The sequence below is a fragment of the Gorilla gorilla genome, chromosome 1 (assembly GCF_029281585.2).
Source record: "Gorilla gorilla gorilla isolate KB3781 chromosome 1, NHGRI_mGorGor1-v2.1_pri, whole genome shotgun sequence".
NCBI lineage: Eukaryota > Metazoa > Chordata > Mammalia > Primates > Hominidae > Gorilla > Gorilla gorilla.
In genome coordinates this window covers 95,160,986-95,185,763 of record NC_073224.2, presented here as the reverse complement: position 1 = coordinate 95,185,763, position 24,778 = coordinate 95,160,986, and the positions used below count along the sequence as shown (strand labels likewise).

The following is a 24,778-nucleotide window of genomic DNA, read 5'->3' as shown; positions in this document are numbered from 1 at the left end:
AAAAAGAATACTCTAAGGAGGGGTATACCGGCCAGCAGAACAGTAACCCCTCCCCGGGGTTTTCACAAGGACACAAGCTGGTGTGTAATAGACTTATCTATAAAGCAGACTCAACTCCTAACTGGAATTGTTCCTGATTGGTTAGCAGAAACACAATTGAGGACTGACGACAGCTGCACAAGAAGATGAAACCATTTCCTTCCTCTTTTCTAAGCTTGTCTCTTAAACCCCACTGGACGTTGGCACAGTGCTGGGATGACTATGGAGACCCAAATGTCTCAGAATGTATGTCCCAGAAACCTGTGGCTGCTTCAACCATTGACAGTTTTGCTGCTGCTGGGTGAGTGAGGGTCATTCTGAAATGGGGCAATTTCAGACACTCCTACTGCCTGGACTCCAGGTACCAGTGTGGTAAGGAGCAGGCCTGGGCCCTGGAAGCAGGGGATAGATTGAAAGAGGAGAGAGGACCCTGAATTCTTAAGTGTTCCAATGGTTCCTAAGGTCAGAACTCAGAGGTAGTTTCGTAGTCCCTGGAAAGTCCATTCTGCACCAAACATTCATGTGTACTTTGTAGTCATGAGGAGGAACAGGAAATGAGATAAAGGGGACATATGAAGTGAATACTTTTATAAAAGATCAACTGGAAACAGGATCTTGGGATGGGTCCTGGAGAAGGAAGAGCCCAAGCTCACCTCCCCAGCATTTCACATACGCAGCTAAATTTGAAGCCGTGTTCTCCTGCTCGACGTTGATCCACTCTCTTCTCTTTTACAGCTTCTGCAGACAGTCAAGCTGGTGAGTATGCCCTTTGCTTCCTTGTATTGACAGTGTTGTATCCTCATAATATGATGCTGTGTTTGCTGGGGCGGCGGGGGGGTATGTCTATTCCACTGAAAATCAAGCTTGGGTTCAGCATGGGCAGTTCCCCCATTTTAGTGGGGTCTGGGATTTGCTTCTTAGATCCGCTGAAGACCCAAGGGAATGAGGCTGCTGCAAGTACAGATCTTGAACTACATCTACAATAGGACTCTTGGGTGCCTGACCTCCCTTGGGAGCTCCTTTGGCATCCACAGTCCCTTCAGGGTTATTTATTCCACACCCCTTTCCACTCTGCCCCTCAGCAGCTCCCCCAAAGGCTGTGCTGAAACTTGAGCCCCCGTGGATCAACGTGCTCCAGGAGGACTCTGTGACTCTGACATGCCGGGGGGCTCGCAGCCCTGAGAGCGACTCCATTCAGTGGTTCCACAATGGCAATCTCATTCCCACCCACACGCAGCCCAGCTACAGGTTCAAGGCCAACAACAATGACAGCGGGGAGTACACGTGCCAGACTGGCCAGACCAGCCTCAGCGACCCTGTGCATCTGACTGTGCTTTCCGGTCAGTGGAGGAAGGCCCCAGGGTGGACCTGGGAGGGCCAGGACGGATGAAATCTGTTTACGGACAGGTTTGCAGGAAGGAGTGGGCGTGGACTGCTTACTGGGAAGCACTGTTGTGAATTGCTCATTCATTCCCCATTTCACCCACCCCCTTTGCTTAGCATGCGTGGTGGGGGAAGGGGGAATTTCTAATAATTTTCTCAGCATGTGTTAGGTTGTTTTTGCCTCAGTCTTGATTGAGCAAGGGGGTTACGAGGCCACAAACAGCTGAGTGTGGGAGAAGCAGAAGGAAATCCCTACTTTAAAAAACTACCCTCCTTCTGTGGCAATGTGGTAAAGCAGAGAGGCTGGGGGAAATAGACCTCTAAAGGCTCTAAGGCAGGAGGGTGCCAGACAGGTGTGTGGAGGTGGGAGTACAGAATTCAGTCTGGAAGATGAGGTCAGAGGTGAGGGGAGGGTGAAGGGTAGATCAGGCAGAGGCTGATAGGCTGTTGCAACTATTTTGACTTTTATTCCTGAGTGAGTTGAGATGGCTTTAATTAAAGGAGTCACGTGATCTGATTTAGGTTTATGTAAACATGTGACAGTGTTCAGTTTAATAGAGTCTGTAGAGAAAATGCTTCTAGATAGTATTTCTTTTTTTTTTCCCCCAAGTAGCTGGGACTCCAGGCACACACCACCATGCCAAGTGACTTGTTTTTATTTATTTTTATAGAGACAGGGTCTCAGTATGTTGCCCAGGCTGGTCTTCAGCTCCTGGCCTCAAGTGATCTTCCCTCCTCAGGCTCTCAAAGTATTGGGATTATAGGTGTGAGCCACCACGCCTGGCTTAGATACTGTTTCTACCTGCTTCCAATGTCTGAAAATATAAGCACATTTCTATTGTTGTTTACTTGAGCTGCACTCTTGGTGCATAAACCCTGGAGATGGTCACAGGTAAACATTCAGTGTTTTAGATTCTCCTGTTCAACACTGAGAGGGTGATTTGTTTTTGTGGTCCTTTAAGGCTGCTGCTGTACCAGAGAGATCCTGGCTGTGGAGCCGCTTTCTGTTGATGGTGCTTTACTGAAGGGGAATAAATAAATATTGAGTTGACCTCAAAAGCTGCCTAATGACATCATAGCTCCTCTCTGTATTGGCTTCCCAGAGACAGCCGATAGTAATTCTGACTCTTCTTATGAACATGTAAAAATATAGATAATAAAAATTGAGGGCTGGGTGTGGTGGCTCATGCCTGTAATCCCAGCATTTTGGGAGGCTGAGGCAGGAGGATCACCTGAGGTTGGGATTTCGAGACCAGCCTGACTAACATGGAGAAACCCTGTTTCTACTAAAAATACAAAATTAGCCGGGCATGGTGGTGCATGCCTGTAATCCCAGCTACTCGGGAGACTGAGGCAGGAGAATTGCTTGAACCTGGGAGGTGGAGGTTGCGGTGAGCCAAGATCACACCACTGCACTCCAGCCTGGGCAACAAGAGTGAAACTCTGTCTCAAAAAAAAATTGAGATCTGAAGCGTTGTTAGAGAGAAACTACCTAGTCCCACCCATCCATTGTACAAACAAATTCAACTGATTAGACCCAAGAGCTCAGCAGTTAATGGCACAGCCAAAATCCCAATCCTGACTTTAGTTTCTGTTTTATGCCATCTCAGTAATGGTACCTGGCCTTTCATATACAGAATACTTTTTTTTTTGGCCAGGCACAGTGGCTCATGCCTGTAATCCCAGCACTTTGGGAGGACGAGGTGGATGGATCACTTGAGGTCGGGAGTTCAAGACCAGCCTAGCCAACATGGAAAAACCCCATCTCTACTAAAAATACAAAATTAGCTGGGCGTGATGGCGCATGCCTGTAATACAGCTACTCAGGAGGCTGAGGGAGGAGGATTGCTTGAACTTGGGAGGTGGAGTTTGCAGTGAGCTGAGATCGCGCCATTCCACTCCAGCCTGGGCAATAAGAGCGAAACTCCATCTCAAAAAAAGAAAGAAAAAGAAAACTGTTTTTTTAAATGAATTTTTATTTAAATAAGATTGAATAAATTATATTTATTCCTATGATACAGCAATTTGATTTTCATCTTTATTAAGTCTATTGAAACTTTGTTAATAGATTTGTCCTCCGAGGTAGCTGAATTTTGGAATCTGATTACTCTGCCATCAGTGAAGGGAAGGAATTGTTGGGAGTGAGGATGTTTGTAGGCAAAAAGGAAAAAGTGATTTTAAGTTTAAAATTTTTCTTGAATGCCCCTTTTATTCAGAGTCACAAATGAATACTGAATTCACCTGTGTGAATTCAAGTCATACCTTTTTATTTCTTATGTGGATGGAAGATTTTATGCAGGGTATAGTATGGTCTGAATGTTTCCGTGCCCCCAAAATTCATATGATATGAATTAATCAAATAGCAACCCCCAGGGTGATGGTATTAGGAGGTGAGGTCTTTGGGTAGGTGATTAGGTCATGAGGGCAGAGCCCTTATAAAAGAGGGCCGAGGGAGCTCAAAGGCCTCTTCCGCCATGTGAGGACACAGTAAGAAGCCTCAGTTCTGTGAACCAAGAAGTAGGCTCTTATCAAAGACGCTGTAAGCACCTTGATCTTGGACTTTCCAGCCCCCAGAACAGGGAAAAATAAATTTCTGTTGTTTATAAACCACCCAGTTTATAGTATTTTGTTATAGCAGCCAGAACAGACTAAGACAGGGTGGATGAGGGATGATTAAGGCTCTATTTTTTTTTTTTTTAACCAGCAACAGCATGTGGAAAAAAGGGGGGAAGAAGGCTCTACTTCTTTGCTAATACAGTTCGTGGCTGCCCACCCTCACTTCCCAAAGCTTGTACAAAATTTACCATTAAATTAGTAATCCCCAGACCACAAAAACTGACGGCTTCAGGCCCTGTCGAGTAGCCTCTACAGTTACTGAAATGTGCTCATTTCTCTACTCAAACATAGTATTTTAAATTCCTCAGAATTGTTTTAAATATCTGCTCTGCATCTTTGAAACCTCTGAAAACTTCTGCTTTTAGAAGTCCAATAGATATAATACCATATATTGCCTATAAGAGAATGCTCACATCTGTCATGAAGCATCTTCATTTCTGTCTGCCAGACATCATGTCAAGTTCTGTGAGTAACGTACCTCCGAGACTGAAAAACCCTTGGAATCTATCCTTACAACTTTTTCTTATCATATTTGTATCTTTCAGAATGGCTGGTGCTCCAGACCCCTCACCTGGAGTTCCAGGAGGGAGAAACCATCGTGCTGAGGTGCCACAGCTGGAAGGACAAGCCTCTGGTTAAGGTCACATTCTTCCAGAATGGAAAATCCCAGAAATTCTCCCATTTGGATCCCAACTTCTCCATCCCACAAGCAAACCACAGTCACAGTGGTGATTACCACTGCACAGGAAACATAGGCTACACGCTGTTCTCATCCAAGCCTGTGACCATCACTGTCCAAGGTATGGGGAGTCTGCCAAGATGTAGGGAGGGGAGAAAGGGGATGGACAAGGGCTGAGGTCACATGGGCCTACATGGAGGTCTGAGAAAGGCCATAGCAGCAAAATTGGGCACTGGAGCAAAGAGGAGTGGTGTGGAAGCCTGGCTAAGTATTGACCAACAAGTAGGGGCCAGAGCTTGGAGCCCTCACGTCCCAGGTAATAGGTAGTCAGGCTGTTGTTTCACTTTGAAATGTAGGCCCCAGACTAAAGATGGCAGCGAAGCAGAGCTCCCTTATTGATGCAGAGGTTCCCTAAGCTCCTGGGCATTCCTAAGAGCTGAGGTTTGCCTCGTTTCTTCTCATGGCTCATGTTATAGCCATTCACTCCAGAAAGCCTGGCACGTCATGGACTGTTCAAGGCTGTGCTCCATAGAGTAATGATGCCTCCAGCTATGCGAGGCTTTGGGCCCACCCTCCGTACTGTCCCCAAGGGCTAAGGGGAATCCTTCCCTCTGCTCCTGCATGCTCACCAGTGTGCTTTCATTCATTTGGTGGAGAAACCTGGGCAGGGAGGAGGCACAAGTCCAGCCACAGAAACCCTGTGCCAGTGAGGCTGGGGATGTGGTGAGTCTTGCATTGGTGAGTGACTCAGACACAGAAGAGCTTCAGGTGACAAGCACTGGGACATAGCATTGGAGGTGGGAGGTGGGACAGGGAGAATACAAACGTTGTCATTAAAATAGTAACCCCCCATCCTGCCCTAATGTCTGTCTTCCCTAGCGCCCACCGTGGGCAGCTCTTCACCAATGGGGATCACTGTGGCTGTGGTCATTGCGACTGCTGTAGCAGCCATTGTTGCTGCTGTAGTGGCCTTGATCTACTGCAGGAAAAAGCAGATTTCAGGTTTGTAGCTCCTCCCAGTCCCTTTTGTTATCAGTTTCCATTTGGCCCAGGGCCTAACCCCAGACATTGCCAGAATCCCGCTCTTAGGGCTAGATACGCATTCCGATCTAGGCACACCTTTTATTTATTAGTTCATTTATTAGTTCATCCTCAACAAGAGCACTAATAGGACTTACCTCACAGGGTTGCCATGGGGATGAAAGAGGCTGATGCTCTTACACAGTGCCTGGTAGGCAGTAACAGCACACAAACAGGGCTGTTGCCATTCTGGAGGAGGTGGTATGTGAGGGCAGCGCTTAGCTAGGGAAGGAGGACTCTCCAGGCACTGGGCCAAGGCAGGGACTGAGGCTGGGTGGGGCTTATATGAGGGGGGAGTAGATAGGGTACTGCAAGCCTCTGAGAAAGAGAAATAATCCCACTAACACCTCACAAAGCACTTTGCAATTGGTTCATAGCCAGGACCTCAGTTACTGATGATAAGTAAATACAGAGAAACAGAGAGAGAGAGAGACAGACTGAGACACAGGGGTGTTTTTAAAAGGCAGAGCAAGCCTCAGACAGATGCCATGGAGTGGCCTTTCTGACACTCCTGGGCGTCCCCCCATGGGTGAGCTGAATTCTGCCTCTGGACCAGCCCTTTTCCAGGTGGGAGCAGCCCCTGAGCAGGGGAACTGGGGGTGGGAGGACAGGAAACATCTGCCAGAGGGAAGGCCTGAGCTGGTCCCATCCAACCCTGGCCCTGGTCCTTGGTCCTGAGGACTCAGGCCCCACCGCCTAATCCTACTAACCTCCTGTGTGTCCCTCCCAGCTCTCCCAGGAGACCCTGAGTGCAGGGAAATGGGAGAGACCCTCCCTGAGAAACCAGGTGAATACAGGGTTGTCTCAGGGATTCAGTGATGGCTCACCAGGGCTGCTGGCTTGACCGGAGCCAGCGAGAAGGGGCTTGTGCGAGTTTAGCTGGGAGCCAGGGAGGGAGCAGCGGTGGGAGGATGGCCGGGGCTCAAATCGCTTGGTCAGCTCTGAGTCTAACTCCTGGGCCTAAAGATGACCTCTCTGGAGATGAGAAGAGAAACACCAGTCCCAGATACAGAGGAGAGGGCTGTGTCTGAATTTCTGGTAGAGGAATCTGATGATATTTTCAGAGCAGGAAATCAGAGATACTTTGGTCTTTCTGTAGAGCTTTGGCAGAGCTGGCAAAGGATAGGACTAGGGGCTGTAAGACTGAGGCCAATTGGATGCGGGAGGCAGGAGTCTAAGGGGAAAGGAGGAGGAGGCCTGGAAACCCCTCGATTTGCTGAGGAATCTGCCTCTGTGGAGGGATGGGGTGGAGTGGCCAGGCTCAGCTGTCTGTGGAACACTAAGAGGAGGTTTGGGCTTGAGAAAATTCTGGGGGACTAGGGACACTAGTGGGCTCTACTCTGTGGGCAAAGCTCGGTTCTGATGCCCATGCACTCAAGGTTGACTGAATTTTGGCCTGGTTCTGCCCCCATCACACAGTGGAGCCCTGAGCAAGTCAGTCTCCCTGATGGGGTTCAGTCTCCTCACTGAGGAAATGAGTGGGTGGCCAGGGTGACCTCTCAGGCCGTCTAGATTTGACATTCAGGTGGGAGTATATAAAGGAACTTCCAGGAGGATGCCAGGCAACTTCCAGACTGTAGTTAAAGTCAGAGCACAAAGGAAACCAGGGCTTTCTCTGGGGGCTTCCATGACAGTAGGAACAGGCAGGAAAAAGGCTGTCAAAGACCCCACCTCAGATGGCTGGAGTATGATTCAGAGCAGAGCCAACAGATTTAAGAGCTTGAGCAAAATATCACTTGTTCAGCTGTGCTTGGAGCAAGGTTGCACGTCCGCTGGCCAGGCCCAGTGGTGATAGGGGCCTGTGTTCACACCAGGGCCAAAGCAGATCTGGAAAAAACAAAGTCCAAGCAACTGGATTATCCGTCTTGTTGTGTGGTTCTGTCTACACTGGCATAAGCACACTTCACGAGGCATTTTTGCAGCCAGGCATTGGGGCTGCATAAATGGTTTTTTAAAAATCCTTTCCCAAAAGGCAAAGCTGGGTTGCTGGAATTGTTGGGGAATGTATTAGAATGGGAATTCAGAATGTGGTTTGCTGCAGAATTTACAGCATGGCAATAAAGGCTCTCTGTGTTCAGGGGGTGAGAGAAGAGACTAGATGCATTGTCTCAGATGTCTCCTGACTTCCTGAGAAATGCCACTTTGCAAATACTGGGGCTGCTTTTCACACTGGCAAAGTCATTTTATGACAAAAACATGAGGCAATTAGGTGTGTTTTGGACACTAACCAGAGAAAGTCCTTCCTTCCCTCCCTTCCTCCCTCCCTCCTTCCCTCCCTCTCTCCCTTCCTGCCTTCCTTCCTTCCCCCCTCCCTCCCTCCCTTTCTCCCTCCCTAAGCTCCCTCCCTGCCTCTCTTTTTCTCTCTCATGTTACTTTCTCTTTCTGTCTTCCTTTTTAATGCCATGGAGTACTATATTCTTCAAAGTTCCAACAAAGATGCAGTACATTTGGACAATGTGGAAATGGCCCTCAGCCTTCTCTTCCTGATGTGGTCAGCAAAAATCTGGACTTTACTTCACTCTGATGCTGAACACCCCGCTCCACCTCTTCCCCAGTATCTCAGATCCCCAGGCTGTCTGGTTTGCTTCTAGGAAAGCTCAGCAATTCCCTGAAAAGAGTGTGGCCCAAGTGACTGCTTCCCTCCACCAGTGTGGCCCGTGGGGAAGGCTGTGGCTGGGTGACCCCAAGGGTGGGTACATGAGGCCATATTTACTTAGCCCTTGGCCTTACAGGACTGTGTCAAGGGGTCAGCAGTCCTTGCCTTGAGTCTGGTTATGGTTTTGCAGCCTCAGCATCAGCATGGGCAGGCCCTTTTCAACAGCAGTGCCCTGGCTAATCTTTTTCTTTTTCCCCACAGCCAATTCCACTGATCCTGTGAAGGCTGCCCAATTTGAGGTGAGTAATCCCAGCCATCTCCTTTTCCTCCTGCCTTGCCCCTTCTCTCCTGTTTCCTCTCTTTTTGCCTTTGTTAATGCAAAATTAAAATGGAGACTGGGCCTGAAAACTCCTGAGCAAACAAAGCCACCCAGGCCTTAGAAATAGCCTTATCATTGCTTAAACTGCAAACATAAGTGAAACTCAAGTTGGATTGTAACTAAAAATAGGTAATACTTAACTTGGATCATTTCTGGTAAATATTTATGTTAGACAGAAATAAGATTTAACCCTAGCCAATCGTAAGCAGCCAGCTAACATAATTATGTGACTAAGAACACTTCAATAAGGTACCTCACCCAAAAGACAATTATGTAACTGCAAACCTATCAAATTTCTTTATTTTTCTTCCACATTTTCCCAATTAATACTTGTCTCTGACTTTCTGTCATTAAAACATTAGACCTCTTTTGGTTTGGTGTCACCCAATTCATGAATTGCTTCTTACTCAAATGAACTCTTTAAAATTGTATTGTGCCTTAGATTTTTCTTTAACAGTTTGGTGTCAGAAGTAGGATATAAAGTAGATCCCTAAGAGCAATGGGTGACCAGGCATAGGTATCCATTGAGCCCATTGTGTTCACTGGTTTCTTCCTGCATTTGTGAGTCATTAGGTAAGTCCCTCTCAGATATCAGGCTTGCAACTTGTGTCCTGAGCTCTCTGAGTTTATTTGAGTAATTTTATTTCTCATTTGATTCAGCGGTTAATCTGGGTATTTGACAAGTTCATCTGTTTCCAACAGGAACTATACTAGGTCCAGTATAGTGTACTAGTTTCCAGACAAGGTCTGATTTCTGGATTGGGATCCAGAGGTCAAATTGGGTACTTGACAGATTGAACTAGGTGTTCAACAGAAACTGAACTGGGGGTCCAGTTGCAGTCCTAAGGTAGGTAAATTTCAGAAGGGCAAGATATTATGGCTTTGTCAGAATGTACAGAGTCTGGGACTCCTCCATCTGAAACACAGTGATTCTTATGTTCAGATAATATGGGCCCAGAACCTGTGACTTTCTAGAGAAATAGGTGTGCCTTACCTATTGAGCCTTACCAGAGATGACTTAAAGTTGCAATGGTCACAGTGAGGATGTTTAAATCTAGAAAAAATTGTTCATTTAAGGGATGCATTGGGAAAAAATGAGATCCCAAATGTCTCAGAAACAATGATAAATAATTTTGATTGGTATGTAAAGGTTTCTAAAAGAATGATTTAAAAAAATAGTCTCTCTAAGTAAATCTTTACAATGTGCTAATAAGAAAGTATTCTAAACCTATTAACCTCTTTGATTGCTTGCTTTTTCCATCTGAACCTACTCAATGCTAACCTCCTTAAAAAATTAGATCCTCAAATGAGCCAGGAGTATCTACAACAACTAAATTTAACTCTTGTTATTGCACACATGAACTATTATAAAAGCAACCACTAAGGCTAAAAATAATAAAAACTAATTGGAAATAGGCCAGATAAACTAGATGTCTCCTTAGTCACTCATTTAAAATTTAATCCACAGTCTCAATAAGATTGACTCCTAATAATAGGTGAAAATGCCCCAAAGCTCCTTCTTGGAGAAGCTTCGTACCCTTTCTCTGGGCCTTTGAATTGTGTAAATGTTTTTAAAACACAAGCTTCAGCGAAATGACTCATCAAAAAGAAAAAAGGAGGAATTTTTTAGAAACAAACTGGCAAATGAAAAATCTTAATAGTCCTCTCCACAAATATCAATAAAAAGTGTCAGCCATCTGAACAGCTAACTTAAACTAGAGGCTAGATCCAACTAATTAGTTTTATATTATTATACCTGGCACATGGCTAAAATTTCAGAACAAAAGCCATGAGTTTCTGTTTGCATCTTTCTGTATGTTTACATATATCTACACATGTGTATGCTATTTGTACATAATATTATTCTACCTCCAGATGATATTTATTAGAAACAGTATTAAAGGAGCTCAACTGGCCTAGAGAAAAATAAGCACTTATATAAATTACATATTTTCTCAGAAGAAAAGAACTTTGCCAAAATGCTTTTCAACTTCATATGACCTGAGTAATCTTTAATAAATAAGAATATTGGTATTAATGAAAGTGAATATTCTACCTAGTTTTACCCAAATAAGCTCATGTTGTCTCCTGTACAATTTGTCAAAAAAATACCTTGAGATGACAGGTAGTTGGTTTTGTTAATATTATGTTTGCCACTTTAACTATGTTAAATGAAATGACAGGCATTCATTAAATATCTACACCATTTCCAGATAAGACAAACTACTAAAACAAAAATAAAAAAGTGTTCCACTTATCTTTTTCTCTCTACCTGATTGTTTCAGAATTTGGAAACTCTTATTAAGTATTTTTATTTTCAATCTGGGTATTTGCATAGGTTCAATAAGAATCTATTCTCCTTGTAACAGGACATAATTGGGCAAGTCCTTGGCTTGGCTTCTTAGCCTAGAGAGGCTTTTAAAGGTCTAATCTGAGATTTCTCAATTACTAGATAGTTTTTAAAAACTAAAGTTGACTGATACAAAGTCAGTAAAGTCTCTTGGATATCACCAAAGCTGTGGCTAAAATATATTTTAAAATTACTGTTTTTATTATACCTATATAAATAATCAGGTCAAATTTAATGAAACGAGATTTATTTTTACAAAAAAGTTAACTTTGATTTTTGGTAAAAATGGAAAATAAAAATATTTTTCTCCAGAATAAAAAAGATTATATTTTAGTCGAAAACTATTGTGCATCTATTGTCAAATTCTAGGCCTGTTCATTTTCTTTGAAGTTTTATTATCTCCCTATAAACCAGATTGACTCCTGAATTTTTGTTTTTTAGTTCCACTAAAAACTAAAACTGCCCTTTTCCAAAGCTCTGCAAACTGAAACTGGTGACTTTAAGCTTCAGAAAAATCACTGCAACAGAGCACTTATGCCTTAATGCCAATCTTAATGCCTGCTGCTATCTGGGTCACTCAGAGAGTTTACCACAATGTTTAATGAAATAACCAGAGACATTCAAATTGCAAACCAGTAAAGCACATCACATTGCAACTGCTATCTTCAGTCTACCATTTAAACTTGCCTCAAACTCACCTCTAGAAATTGTTTCACCTAGCTGCCTTCTAAACTCAAAAACTAAGATCATAATTTGCTCCAAATATTAACTTTGTTTTTTTAATAGAAGAATACTCTGAATTCCTTTCAAGCAATACAATCTAAAATGAGCAAGTTAGCCTCAATAGCACCCCAAAATAGAAGTTCTTGATATCTTAACAGCTTAACAAGGAGGAGCTTGTGTTCCTACTGATGTCAAAAGAAATGCTTGAAGATCTCAGTTGGCTTTATGGTGATTCTAGAACTGGGCAACACTTGCCTCCTTAAATTAGAATAAGGTTTCCAATGAGTTACAGCAGAGGAGATTGGCTTCATAGACAGAAAAAGGTCTGAAGAAAGCAGAAACAAAGAATTTAAAGTGGATTGGCTATTTTAAAGCTGGTTAAAGTTGCAAAAGACAGGAATAGGGAAACAGAATAATAAATAACTGGTTGGTTAACATCAGGTTACTCTTTTGTAAGGATGCCAATTGAAACTGGCCTGTTTGGGAAATTAGATTTTTAGGTTATTAGGTTATTATCTCTCTCTCCTGATTTTTCCAAAGGCCAGATAAGAATGTAGTTTCTGTTTGATGACTTGAAACTTTATCATGGGTGATTCCATTTTGATTTTTAGTCTGTTCTGTTTGGGCCTAGTGCAGGAGCTTAGTGCAAAACAATAGCCTCCTAAAATTTAAAAGACTTTAAAGAACATACATGAGTTTTTCATCAGATAATATTTATTTGTATTCAATAATTTATTTGATTGGTTAAGTCTTGGCTCCCGAGAATCTTTGCTCAGAGGAATTTTTCAATCCTTGGCTATTATTCTCCTTATAGTTATTGTATTTACCTCCCCGGTGTATTGAATTATCCTATGGGTTTTAAATGCTTTCCTGCAGCCACCTGGACGTCAAATGATTGCCATCAGAAAGAGACAACTTGAAGAAACCAACAATGACTATGAAACAGCTGACGGCGGCTACATGACTCTGAAGCCCAGGGCACCTACTGACGATGATAAAAACATCTACCTGACTCTTCCTCCCAACGACCATGTCAACAGTAATAACTAAAGAGTAACGTTATGCCATGTGGTCACACTCTCAGCTTGCTGAGTGGATGACAAAAAGAGGGGAATTGTTAAAGGAAAATTTAAACGGAGACTGGAAAAATTCCTGAGCAAACAAAACCAACTGGCCCTTAGAAATAGCTTTAACTTTGCTTAAACTACAAACACAAGCAAAACTTCACTGGGGTCATACTACATACAAGCATAAGCAAAACCTAACTTGGATCATTTCTGATAAATGCTTATGTTAGAAATAAGACAACCCCAGCCAATCATAGGCAGCCTACTAACATATAATTATGTGACTAGGGACTTTCTAACAAGATACCTACCCCCAAAAAACAATTATGTACTTGAAAACCAATCAATTGTCTTTATTTTGCTTCTACATTTTCCCAACAAATACTTGCCTGTGACATTTTGCCACTGGAACACTAAACTTCATGAATTGCACCTCAGATTTTTCCTTTAACATCTTCTTTTTGTTTTTTTTTGAGACAGAGTCTCAATCTGTTACCAAGGCTGGAGTGCAGTGGTGCTATCTTGGCTCACTGCAAACCCGCCTCCCAGGTTTAAGCGATTCTCATGCCTCAGCCTCCCAGTAGCTGGGATTACAGGCATGTGCCATCATACCCAGCTAATTTTTGTATTTTTTGTTTTTTTTTTTAGTAGAGACGGGGTTTCACAGTGTTGGCCAGGCCGACCTCGAACTTCTGGCCTCAAGTGATCTGCCCGCCTCGGCCTCCCAAAGTGCTGGGATGACCAGCATCAGCCCCAATGCCCAGCCTCTTTAACATCTTCTTTCCTATGCCCTCTCTGTGGATCCCTACTGCTGGTTTCTGCCTTCTCCATGCTGAGAACAAAATCACCTATTCACTGCTTATGCAGTCGGAAGCTCCAGAAGAACAAAGAGCCCAATTACCAGAACCACATTAAGTCTCCATTGTTTTGCCTTGGGATTTGAGAAGAGAATTAGAGAGGTGAGGATCTGGTATTTCCTGGACTAAATTCCCCTTGAGGAAGATGAAGGGATGCTGCAGTTCCAAAAGAGAAGGGCTCTTCCAGAGTCATCTACCTGAGTCCCGAAGCTCCCTGTCCTGAAAGCCACAGACAATATGGTCCCAAATGACTGACTGCACCTTCTGTGCCTCAGCTGTTCTTGACATCAAGAATCTTCTGTTCCACATCCACACAGCCAATACAATTAATCAAACCACTGTTATTAACAGATGTAGCAACATGAGACATGCTTATGTTACAGGTTACATGAGAGCAATCATGTAAGTCTATATGACTTCAGAAATGTTAAAATAGACTAACCTCTAACAACAAATTAAAAGTGATTGTTTCAAGGTGATGCAATTATTGATGACCTATTTTATTTTCTATAATGATCATATATTACCTTTGTAATAAAACATTATAACCAAAACATTCTGTTTACCTTTTCAGGGCTGTATTGATTGGGGTGTAGACTGAACTATCTGGGGTCTGTTTCTTTTTGGTGATGAAAGTCTTGAGAAGGTAGTAATGGATAAGATGTGAGGGAGAGGAGAGATGGAGATTTGGAGTGTAGGGTGAGTGCCCCTCTTCTTAGAACTGAATACTCTTCTTCTAATGAACTCGTATTCTTGTTTCCATGTTTTCTTCCCTTTCTTTCTATGGCAAATAAAGCATTCACTTTGTTTTGGAACACAAGTTGTCAGAAAGGCAAACTTCAGGTGAGTCGTCAGTGGAGACTGCTGACTTCCTGCACTGCTATTTTCCCAGTGCAGTTACCAGAAGGATGTGACCTTCTCAGAGAAGTCATTCCAGGCAGATTAGAAACATGACCCATAGTCTCCTTGGTGGTTTGGTGAGTGCCTTTAAAGAGCCTTCCATTTTCCTGGGACACAGCATCACTGTGCACAATTCTTGCATTTGAAAAGTAGCAGCTTTCTCTGTTGGATAGTTTACATCGATTTTTAAGGAGGCTATGGAGCTTCCACCCACTCTTCCAAACTCTATGTATTAGTCTGTCTCTATGTATTAGTCTGTTCTCACGCTGCTATGAAGAAATACCTGAGACTGGGTTATTTATGAAGAAAAGAGGGTTAATTGACTCACAGTTCCTCATCGCTGGGGAGGCCTCAGGAAACTTACAATCACAGCAGAAGGCAAAGGAGAAGCAGGCACCTTCTGCACATGATGGCAGGACAGAGTGAGTGCAAGCAGGGAAGGTGCCAGACACTTATAAAACCCTAAGCTCTCGTGAGACTCACTCACTATTATGAGAACAGCATGGGGAAACCGTCCCCATGACCCAGTTACCTCCATCTGGTCCCACTTTTGACAGATGGGGATTATGAGGATGACAACTCAAGATGAGACTTTGGGTGGAGACAGAGCCAAACCATATCACCCTAGACAGAGGCTCCTCAAATATGTAAAACCTTGTTAAATCCTGCTTTTACATTAAAATGCACCCAGCAATCTGACTGCTTCTCAGTATTCTACTCCTACCACCCTGGTCCAAGCCACCATCATTTCTCACTTGGATTACTGCAATAGCCTCCTGACTGGCCTCCCTGCACTCATCCTTGCCATCCTATAGTCTATTCTCACCACAACAGCTATTGTGATCTTTTAAAAATGTGTGTCATATTTGTCACTTCTTTTCCCCAAATCATATACTATCTTCCCCTTGTGCTTGGAGTAAAGGCTAGAGCCTTTGCAATATTCTACAAGATGCTACAGGATCTTGCTCTTCACTCTCTCTGACCTCATCTCCTACTGCTTTTCCTTGCTTGCTGTTGGTCACTCTTGCTCTTCCTTGAACGTGCCAATTATACTTCTGCCCAGAGCCTATGTTATTTCCTGTTTCTGGAATGTTCTTTCTCATAGACCCACATTATGCCTCATTATGTCCTTTAGGTCTTTACTCACGTCACCTTATCAGTGAGGTCTCCTTGATCATTCAGTATAACCTGTCGCCCTCCCATACTCTTAATGTCCCTTTCCTTCTTCATTTTTCTCCATTGTGCTTATTACTACTGATGTACTATTAATGTATGTTTACTGTTTGTTTTGTGTCTGACTTCCCCACTCCTCTCATTAGAATGTGAGCTCCAGGAGAAGCCTTTGTCTGTTTTGTTCACTACCACATACTCAGAGCCCAGGTCAGTGTCTAGTGCATGGTAAAGCGCTTAATAAATATGTGCGGAATGAGTAAATTCTTTGACATTTGAAATCAGAGACTTTAAACTGGAAAGTCCTTAGAAACAATGTAGTCCAATCTCTTCATTTTAAAACGGAGGAAGCTGTGGCCCAGACAGGTGAAATGACTTGTTCAAGGACAAACAGGTAGTGGATGTCACTGACTTTTATATATATATAGTTTGGATTATACTATAAATTTTATTCTATAGTGAAATGGTTTGGCTGTGTCCCCACCCGAATATCATCTTGAATTCCCACAACACATGGGAGGGACCCAGTGGAAGGTAACTGAATCATGGGGCAGGTCTTTCCCATGCTGTTCTTGTGATAGTGAATAAGTCTCATGAGATCTGATGGTTTTAAAAAGGGGAGTTTCCCTGCACAAGCTCTCTCTTCTCTTGTCTGCCACCATGTGAGACACGACTTTCACCTTTTGCCATGATTGTGAGGCCTCCCCAGCCACGTGGAACTGTAAGTCCATTAAACCTCTTTCTTTTGTAAATTGCCCCGTCTCAGGTATGTCTTTATTAGCAGTGTGAGAATGGGCTAACACATACAACTTGCTTTTTTTTTGTACTCAATATTGAGTCGTGAGCTTTGCACCACTTTAGAATGTCTATTTAAGTCATTACTTTAAGGTCGGTTCTATTTTTAAAGCTACTCAAACTAAGCTACTAAACATAAGTGGATATATTTAAGTGTATGTATAAAATTTATACTAGGCCAGCTGCGGTGGCTCATGCCCGTAATCCCAAAGCTGTGGAAGGTAGAGGTGGGACTGATTGAGGCCACGAGTTCAAGGCTGCAGTGAGCTGTGATTGCATCACTGTACTCCAGCCTGAGGGACAGAGCAGGAACCAGAAAAAAATAAAATAAAAAGAAACAAAAAAACCCCCAAGAACCCTGCAGTGGCTCTTTTAGAAAAAACAAACAAACAAAACCAAAACTGTACTGCATGCATAATCTCCCCTATGCTATGTTTGAACCACTCTGAAGAGATCAATTAAAAAGAAGTGAGTGATATTGGAAGCATGCCTCTGTGATGCTGTGGTAACATTCATAGGCTGCGTTAGGGCTATGCCTGTAACTCTTGGAGATGAGTGGGTAAGTGGGGTTTTGAGGTGGCTGGGGGCTGGAAGAGAAGGTTGGAGGAGCCCACACAAGACAGCCCCTTAACACGCCAGGGCACAGAACCCCAGGCTGGGCCAACTTTTCCCTGCTGAGGTGAAGACCCATCTCTTGCAGGCCGTCGGCAAATGTCTTGACTCTGGCATCCAGGTCTGACCAGCTTAGACCCTGAGAATGAGTGAATTTAAAGCTGACAGCTTCTTTCCCTTTTGGAGTTATGAAATAGGTTACTTCTTTTCAAGGACAGTTTGATTTTCCACTGTGTAAGTCATATATTGCACATTTCTTTCAACATTCCCTTTTTTCCTGAACTGATCACCTTACCAGTACAGCTGATCTCTCAAGCAGCAAACTCTACCAGCTGTCACTGGTGCTCTCCGAGAGAGGATTAACCAAGGAACCCAGCCCAGGAACAGTACTGACCTCTACTTCTGGACTCCTGCCTCCCTCTTAAAAAGTCCCTTGAACTTCCTAGTGGGTTCTAACCTGTCAAAGGAGAAAATAGCCATCTATGGAGTAAGGGTTTTTAGTTTCTCTTTTTATAAATGGAAGTTTCCTTTGAATCAGGCAAGTAACATTAAATAGAAGCCAACTTTTAAGTTTCTCTAACACACTGCTAAATTATAACACCAGACTATACCACAAACTCTCCAGCTGCCAGCTGTTGCAGTTGCCATCCTTGTTACTATAGTGGTGAGTATCTCTCTCTGCCTGTCATGCGTGAGAGAGGGGGTCGATTCCCCAACGGGGAGGTCACGGAAAATTGTGTGAGGATTTTGTCAACCTTCAGAAGTCTCAAAAATGTCTCCTTGTTTTGGCTTTCAGCGGAAATCCGAACGCCAGAAGATCTGAATGGAATGTTCTGGATTGAAGAAAGTGGGAAATGGCCTCAATTCACAAAGTCACAGCCTGATAGAAACCAGTGTGACTTTACTGCCCAGTGAACCCATCTCGTCCTCCAGCCTTTAGGAGGTAGGTTGGACTGGAGCCTGCAGTAGTTTACTCTCCAATTGAGTCCTGGTCTCCGGCTGGGAACCCACTTAGGCCATAGAGAAAAACGCACACTGTGCCTCTCCACTGGGCCTCTGGAGACGAGGCTCCTCGGGGATACAAACACTGGGAAGAACATGAGGGACATCCTGACCGTACACTGCGTCCTCCTTTCCCAGGTGTTGCGTTCTCTCTTGAGCTGAGTGGCGAGGTCTCTCCCGAGTCCCAGGGCCACAGTGCAATGTCACATCTCCTTTGTGGAAAGTGACTGGTAAAGGAGAGAGAACAAAACTGGCGGAACCTAAAGTCTTCAGCCACCTGGTTTAATTTATTCAAGAATCATTAATCCTAGATGAGAAAAAGAATTGAAATGGATCGGAAGAAACTAATAGTGCATTGGCCGGGAATCGAACCCGGGCCTCCCGCGTGGCAGGCGAGAATTCTACCACTGAACCACCAATGCTACTGTCGACTAAAGAGCTGCAGTGTCATCTCTTAAAGCTGACTATCTCTGGCCATTCACTAAGGAACCAGGCACCGTCTTAAATCGCGGTTTGGAAAATATTTTGTTCAAGATAAAACTGTTTTAAGATATATGTATATATATCTTATATATCTTTATTCGCATGGTAACATATCTTCGGCCTTCCTGAGCCTCTGGGCTCTCAGCGGCCCTCCAAGGCAGCCCGCAGGCCCGTGTGCGCCTCAGGGATCCGACCTCCCACAGCCCCGGGGAGACCTTGCCTCTAAAGTTGCTGCTTTTGCGGCCTCTGCCACAACCGCGCGTCCTCAGAGCCAGCCGGGAGGAGCTAGAACCTTCCCCGCGTTTCTTTCAGCAGCCCTGAGTCAGAGGCGGGCTGGCCTGGCGTAGCCGCCCAGCCTCGCGGCTCATGGCCCGATCCGCCCGAACCTTCTCCCGGGGTCAGCGCCGCGCCGCGCCGCCCGGCTGAGTCAGCCCGGGCGGGCGGGCGGGCGGGAGGCTCTCGACTGGGCGGGAAGGTGCGGGGAGGTTCGCGAAGGTTCGCGGCGGCGGGGTTCGGGGGAGGCGCAAAAGGATAAAAAGCCCGTGGAAGCGGAGCTGAGCAGATCCGAGCTGGGCTGGCTGGAGAGAAACCGCAGGGAGAACCTCACTGCTGAGCGCCCCTCGACGGCGGAGCGGCAGCAGCCTCTGTGGCCTCCAGCATCCGACGCCTCCAGCATCCGACAAGAAGCTTCAGCCATGCATGCCCCACGGGAGCTCGCGGTGGGCATCGACCTGGGCACCACCTACTCGTGCGTGGGCGTGTTTCAGCAGGGCCGTGTGGAGATCCTGGCCAACGACCAGGGCAACCGCACCACGCCCAGCTACGTGGCCTTCACCGACACCGAGCGGCTGGTCGGGGACGCGGCCAAGAGCCAGGCGGCCCTGAACCCCCACAACACCGTGTTCGATGCCAAGCGGCTGATCGGGCGCAAGTTCGCGGACACCACGGTGCAGTCGGACATGAAGCACTGGCCCTTCCAGGTGGTGAGCGAGGGCGGCAAGCCCAAGGTGCGCGTGTGCTACCGCGGGGAGGACAAGACGTTCTACCCCGAGGAGATCTCGTCCATGGTGCTGAGCAAGATGAAGGAGACGGCCGAGGCGTACCTGGGCCAGCCCGTGAAGCACGCAGTGATCACCGTGCCCGCCTATTTCAATGACTCGCAGCGCCAGGCCACCAAGGACGCGGGGGCCATCGCGGGGCTCAACGTGCTGCGGATCATCAATGAGCCCACCGCAGCAGCCATCGCCTATGGGCTGGACCGGCGGGGCGCGGGAGAGCGCAACGTGCTCATTTTTGACCTGGGTGGGGGCACCTTCGATGTGTCGGTTCTCTCCATTGACGCCGGTGTCTTTGAGGTGAAAGCCACTGCTGGAGATACCCACCTGGGAGGAGAGGACTTCGACAACCGGCTCGTGAACCACTTCATGGAAGAATTCTGGCGGAAGCATGGGAAGGACCTGAGCGGGAACAAGCGTGCCCTGCGCAGGCTGCGCACAGCCTGTGAGCGCGCCAAGCGCACCCTGTCCTCCAGCACCCAGGCCACCCTGGAGATAGACTCCCTGTTCGAGGGCGTGGACTTCTACACGTCCATCACTCGTGCCCGCTTTGAGGAACTGTGCTCAGACCTTTTCCGCAGCACCCTGGAGCTGGTGGAGAAGGCCCTGCGGGATGCCAAGCTGGACAAGGCCCAGATTCATGACGTCGTCCTGGTGGGGGGCTCCACTCGCATCCCCAAGGTGCAGAAGTTGCTGCAGGACTTCTTCAACGGCAAGGAGCTGGATAAGAGCATCAACCCTGATGAGGCTGTGGCCTATGGGGCTGCTGTGCAGGCGGCCGTGTTGATGGGGGACAAATCTGAGAAAGTGCAGGATCTCCTGCTGCTGGATGTGGCTCCCCTGTCTCTGGGGCTGGAGACAGCAGGTGGGGTGATGACCACGCTGATCCAGAGGAACGCCACTATCCCCACCAAGCAGACCCAGACTTTCACCACCTACTCGGACAACCAGCCTGGGGTCTTCATCCAGGTGTATGAGGGTGAGAGGGCCATGACCAAGGACAACAACCTGCTGGGGCGTTTTGAACTCAGTGGCATCCCTCCTGCCCCACGTGGAGTCCCCCAGATAGAGGTGACCTTTGACATTGATGCTAATGGCATCCTGAGCGTGACAGCCACTGACAGGAGCACAGGTAAGGCTAACAAGATCACCATCACCAATGACAAGGGCCGGCTGAGCAAGGAGGAGGTGGAGAGGATGGTTCATGAAGCCGAGCAGTACAAGGCTGAGGATGAGGCCCAGAGGGACAGAGTGGCTGCCAAAAACTCGCTGGAGGCCCATGTCTTCCATGTGAAAGGTTCTTTGCAAGAGGAAAGCCTTAGGGACAAGATTCCCGAAGAGGACAGGCGCAAAATGCAAGACAAGTGTCGGGAAGTCCTTGCCTGGCTGGAGCACAACCAGCTGGCAGAGAAGGAGGAGTATGAGCATCAGAAGAGGGAGCTGGAGCAAATCTGTCGCCCCATCTTCTCCAGGCTCTGTGGGGGGCCTGGTGTCCCTGGGGGCAGCAGTTGTGGCGCTCAAGCCCGCCAGGGGGACCCCAGCACCGGCCCCATCATTGAGGAGGTTGATTGAATGGCTCTTCATGATAAGTCAGCTGTGACTGTCAGGGCTATGCTATGGGCCTTCTAGACTGTCTTCTGTGATCCTACCCTTCAGAGATGAAGGGCTGGGGGGGTCTTCCCTCCAAAGCTAGAACTTTCTTCCCAGGATAACTGATTTTGACTTTTTGGGGGGAGGGCGGTTCATCCTCTTCTGCTTCAAATAAAAAGTCATTAATTTATTAAAACTTGTATGGCACTTTAACATTGCTTTCACCTATATTTTGTGTACTTTGTTACTTGCATGTATGAATTTTGTTATGTAAAATATAGTTACAGACCTAAATAAGCTTTTAACACTCCTTCTTGCTTTTCATTCCAACCAATCTAAGTACAAAAGTACCCAAAGGCTTTCAGAAGCAGAAAATGTTGGGGTGGGTGCTGAAGGAGGAAAGTGAAGAATATTCCTGAGACCGTGTGCATGATTCCTATAGGGGAAGGCAGGATTTGGAAAAGAGTTTGAGGCCAATACATTGGAACAGTACTGAAGAGTTAGGGCTGATAAAGAGGAGAGGACTGAGACTTACAATGCAGGAAGAGAGAGGGAGAGATGTGGAATTGGAAAAGCAGAGAATGAAGAGAAACTTAAGTACTGGCAGGGTTTCCATGTGTGATCCTATGATTCAAATTCTGTATTTTTGTCATAGGAACCTGGTTTAGTTTGTCAGTCTAGGTGTTTTAATAACACTAACAAATAGTTTACATGCTTATTAGCTGTTTCTAATCATGTCACTTTATCCATTGTTCTTTTAGAGAAAAGACTCTTGAGTCCTGGACTCTGGAGGATGGTATATGTCAGAGGAAGTAGATCTGGTGGTATGATTAAAGTTACTATTGACTTTATCTATGTCAGAGAAATAGTATGATCCCATGTGGTTTCTGCCCATGGCATAATGAGGATGTTGGAACAAGACTCTATAGATTTTCAGCCCTGCCACTTTATATACTGTGCAAATTAAACTCTCCAAGCTTCAGTTTCCCCTTCCCTGCAGTGGGGATGATGATGATAACAGTACCAACCTCCAGATTGTTGTGAGGGTTCAATTAATTAATATATGTAAGAGGCAAAGAAGAATGTCAGGCGTATAATATACTATCAACAAACATTAGCAATTACTATTAATTGTTAGTTGGGTGATAACTATGTACCAGGTACTTGACATACACAATCTAACTTAATCTTCACAGTAGCATTATGGAATACTATCTTCTTTTTGAAGATGAGCATTATGAGGTTCAAAGAGGTTAAACAATTTATTCAAAGACACAAAGCTATAAAGTGGGGACAGGAAGGCTGGAATGAAGAACCCTGTCCTGCCTGAGTCTAGAGCCTCAGCATGCCACCTTACAAATAGGCCATAACTCCACTTATTACCAGACCTTCCCCTAGATGTTTTGAAATTGGTCATATTATTCCTTTGAAACACAGCTGGATGCTGAACCCCGTGAGAAAAAGTGTGCATTTTATTGTATATTTGCAGAGACAGAGTCTTGCTCTGTCGCCTAAGCTGGAGTGCAAAGGTGCGATCTCAACTCACTGCAACCTCTGCCTCCCAGGTTCAACCAATTCTCCTGCCTCAGCCTCCCGAGTAGCTGGGATTACAGTTGCCTGCCATCACACCCAGCTAAGTTTTGTATTTTTAGTAGAGACGGGGTTTCACCATGTTGGTCAGGCTGGTCTCAGACTCCTGACCTTAGGTGATCCGCCCACCTCAGCCTCCCAAAGTGCTGGGATTACAGGTGTGAGCCACCACGCCTAGCTAGTTGTGTGTTTTTTATAGCAAGTGACGGAATCTGCAAAATATCCTTAGGCACAACTTTACTGCCAGTTGAGTCAATGACAATATAAAAGCAAGGATATTTGCCTTTGCTTTGTTGGTGTAAACAAAATAATGAAAAGGATAAACTTGTGTTAGTTTCTAATCAATCCAATCCAGAGTATATTTGCCCTATGCACATTGGGAGATTTATTTTTATCTCAGAAATTATGGGAGGGCTTGGCTAGAACAATGCTACATTATACATTATATTTCTTAGGTCGATTTTTTAAAGACGGAGAGAAGGTTACACTAACAACGCACTTGTCCCTGGCTGTCATTTCACATTTTTAACTGCCCTCTTTTCCTGGCCCTGGCCCAAGTCTTACACAGCCTGGCTTCACATGGAAGGAACCTGAAAAAAGAAAAAAAGAGAGAGAGAGATGGAGTAACAGGTACATCCTGCATTACATTCTTCCTTTCCTGAATCTCATCTCAATTCTCAACATTGACCCCCCTCAACCTGTTTGAACTTCTCAAGAGGATTGATGGTACTCACTTTTATATAGTTTCTTAGTATTTTGATAGCATGCCTTTTCTCCTTTTAAAAAACCCAACACACACAGAATATAAGAAGAAAGATTTTTATCGTGTTTAGTTGTGACATCTCAGATCCTCCCATTTGAGTGCAATCTATTTTTCTATAGAGAAATATAAACAAACTTTATTTACTTTTAAATGTCTGTTGATCATTTTGGTTTAGTTTCTTTGAGGACTGTTTCTTGTATACTAGGTATCTAAAAATCCTTATATTGCATGTAGTCTTAGTTTGATTATTGTAATCACAACTATGTCACCCAGTTCCAAAGGGGGGGAAAAAGTTTGAACAAATTAAATCAGAACACATGCCCATTATTAAAAAAATCAATTCTTGGTACAAGCAGTTTCTTGCCCCCTTCCCAGGTCCTACTCCTCACAGGCAACCACTTTCAAGTTGTTGGTTTTTTAAAAGAATTTTTGATCTTGCAATAATTTTAGATGAACAGACAAGTTGCAAAGATACTACATAAAGTTATTACTCTATATCCTTTCTACTTCCCCTAATGTTAAAACCTTACAAAACCATGTTATATTTATCAAACCTAAGAAATTGGCATTGGTATAACATTAATGACTAACTGTAGATTTTATTCAGATTTTACTTTTTTTTTTTTTTCTTTTGGACACAGGGTCTCACTCTGTACCCCAGCCTGGAGTGCAGTGGCAGGATCTCGGCTCACTGCAACCTCTCCCCCTGGGCTCAAGAGATTCGCCTCAGGCTCCCGGAGTAGCTGGGACTACAGGCGCGAACCCCGGGTACTTGAGAGGCTGAGGCACGAGAACCGCGTGAACCCGGAAGACAGAGGCTGCAGTGAGCCGAGATCGCGCCACTGCACTCCAGCCTGGGGTACAGAGTGAGACCCTGTCTCAAAAAAAAAAAAAAAAAGGCTGGGGAGCGGGGCAAGGTGGTGGAGAATCTGATCCTTACCAAAGTTTGACACTACTGCGTTAGCGTTAAAAAAAAAAAAAAACCCCAGCTAAGACTGTACAGCAAATTAAAGGATCCTGTGTTGAGGGCGTTCTCTTGTTTAGTCAAA

General features: G+C 45.2%; 2 protein-coding genes and 1 non-coding gene across 6 annotated transcripts; 2 read left to right on the top strand and 1 right to left on the bottom strand.

The window, feature by feature from the left end:
- The first annotated feature begins 145 nt into the window (after nt 1-145).
- On the top strand, nt 146-14,323 carry FCGR2A (Fc gamma receptor IIa). 4 transcript variants are annotated; one of them, XM_063693517.1, is made up of 8 exons: nt 244-340; nt 775-795; nt 1,125-1,379; nt 4,584-4,838; nt 5,597-5,719; nt 6,528-6,584; nt 8,655-8,692; nt 12,722-14,323. In XM_063693517.1, exons 1-8 carry the CDS (start codon nt 256-258, stop codon nt 12,893-12,895), a joined length of 1,008 nt encoding a protein of 335 aa, XP_063549587.1. In that variant the 5' UTR covers nt 244-255; the 3' UTR covers nt 12,896-14,323. The 4 variants fall into 4 exon arrangements, with proteins under 4 accessions (XP_018881330.1, XP_018881339.1, XP_063549587.1 ...); XM_063693515.1 differs by having other exon boundaries at nt 1,122-1,379; XM_019025785.4 differs by lacking the exon at nt 6,528-6,584 and having other exon boundaries at nt 146-340; nt 1,122-1,379.
- A 4,276-nt stretch (nt 14,324-18,599) lies between these two features.
- On the bottom strand, nt 18,600-18,670 carry TRNAG-GCC (transfer RNA glycine (anticodon GCC)). Its single transcript has one exon. It is a non-coding gene; the product is annotated as a tRNA-Gly (tRNA).
- Nucleotides 18,671-19,010: 340 nt separating this feature from the next.
- On the top strand, nt 19,011-21,604 carry HSPA6 (heat shock protein family A (Hsp70) member 6). Its single transcript, XM_031006686.3, has one exon. It carries the CDS (start codon nt 19,427-19,429, stop codon nt 21,356-21,358), a length of 1,932 nt encoding a protein of 643 aa, XP_030862546.3. The 5' UTR covers nt 19,011-19,426; the 3' UTR covers nt 21,359-21,604.
- Nucleotides 21,605-24,778: the final 3,174 nt, after the last annotated feature.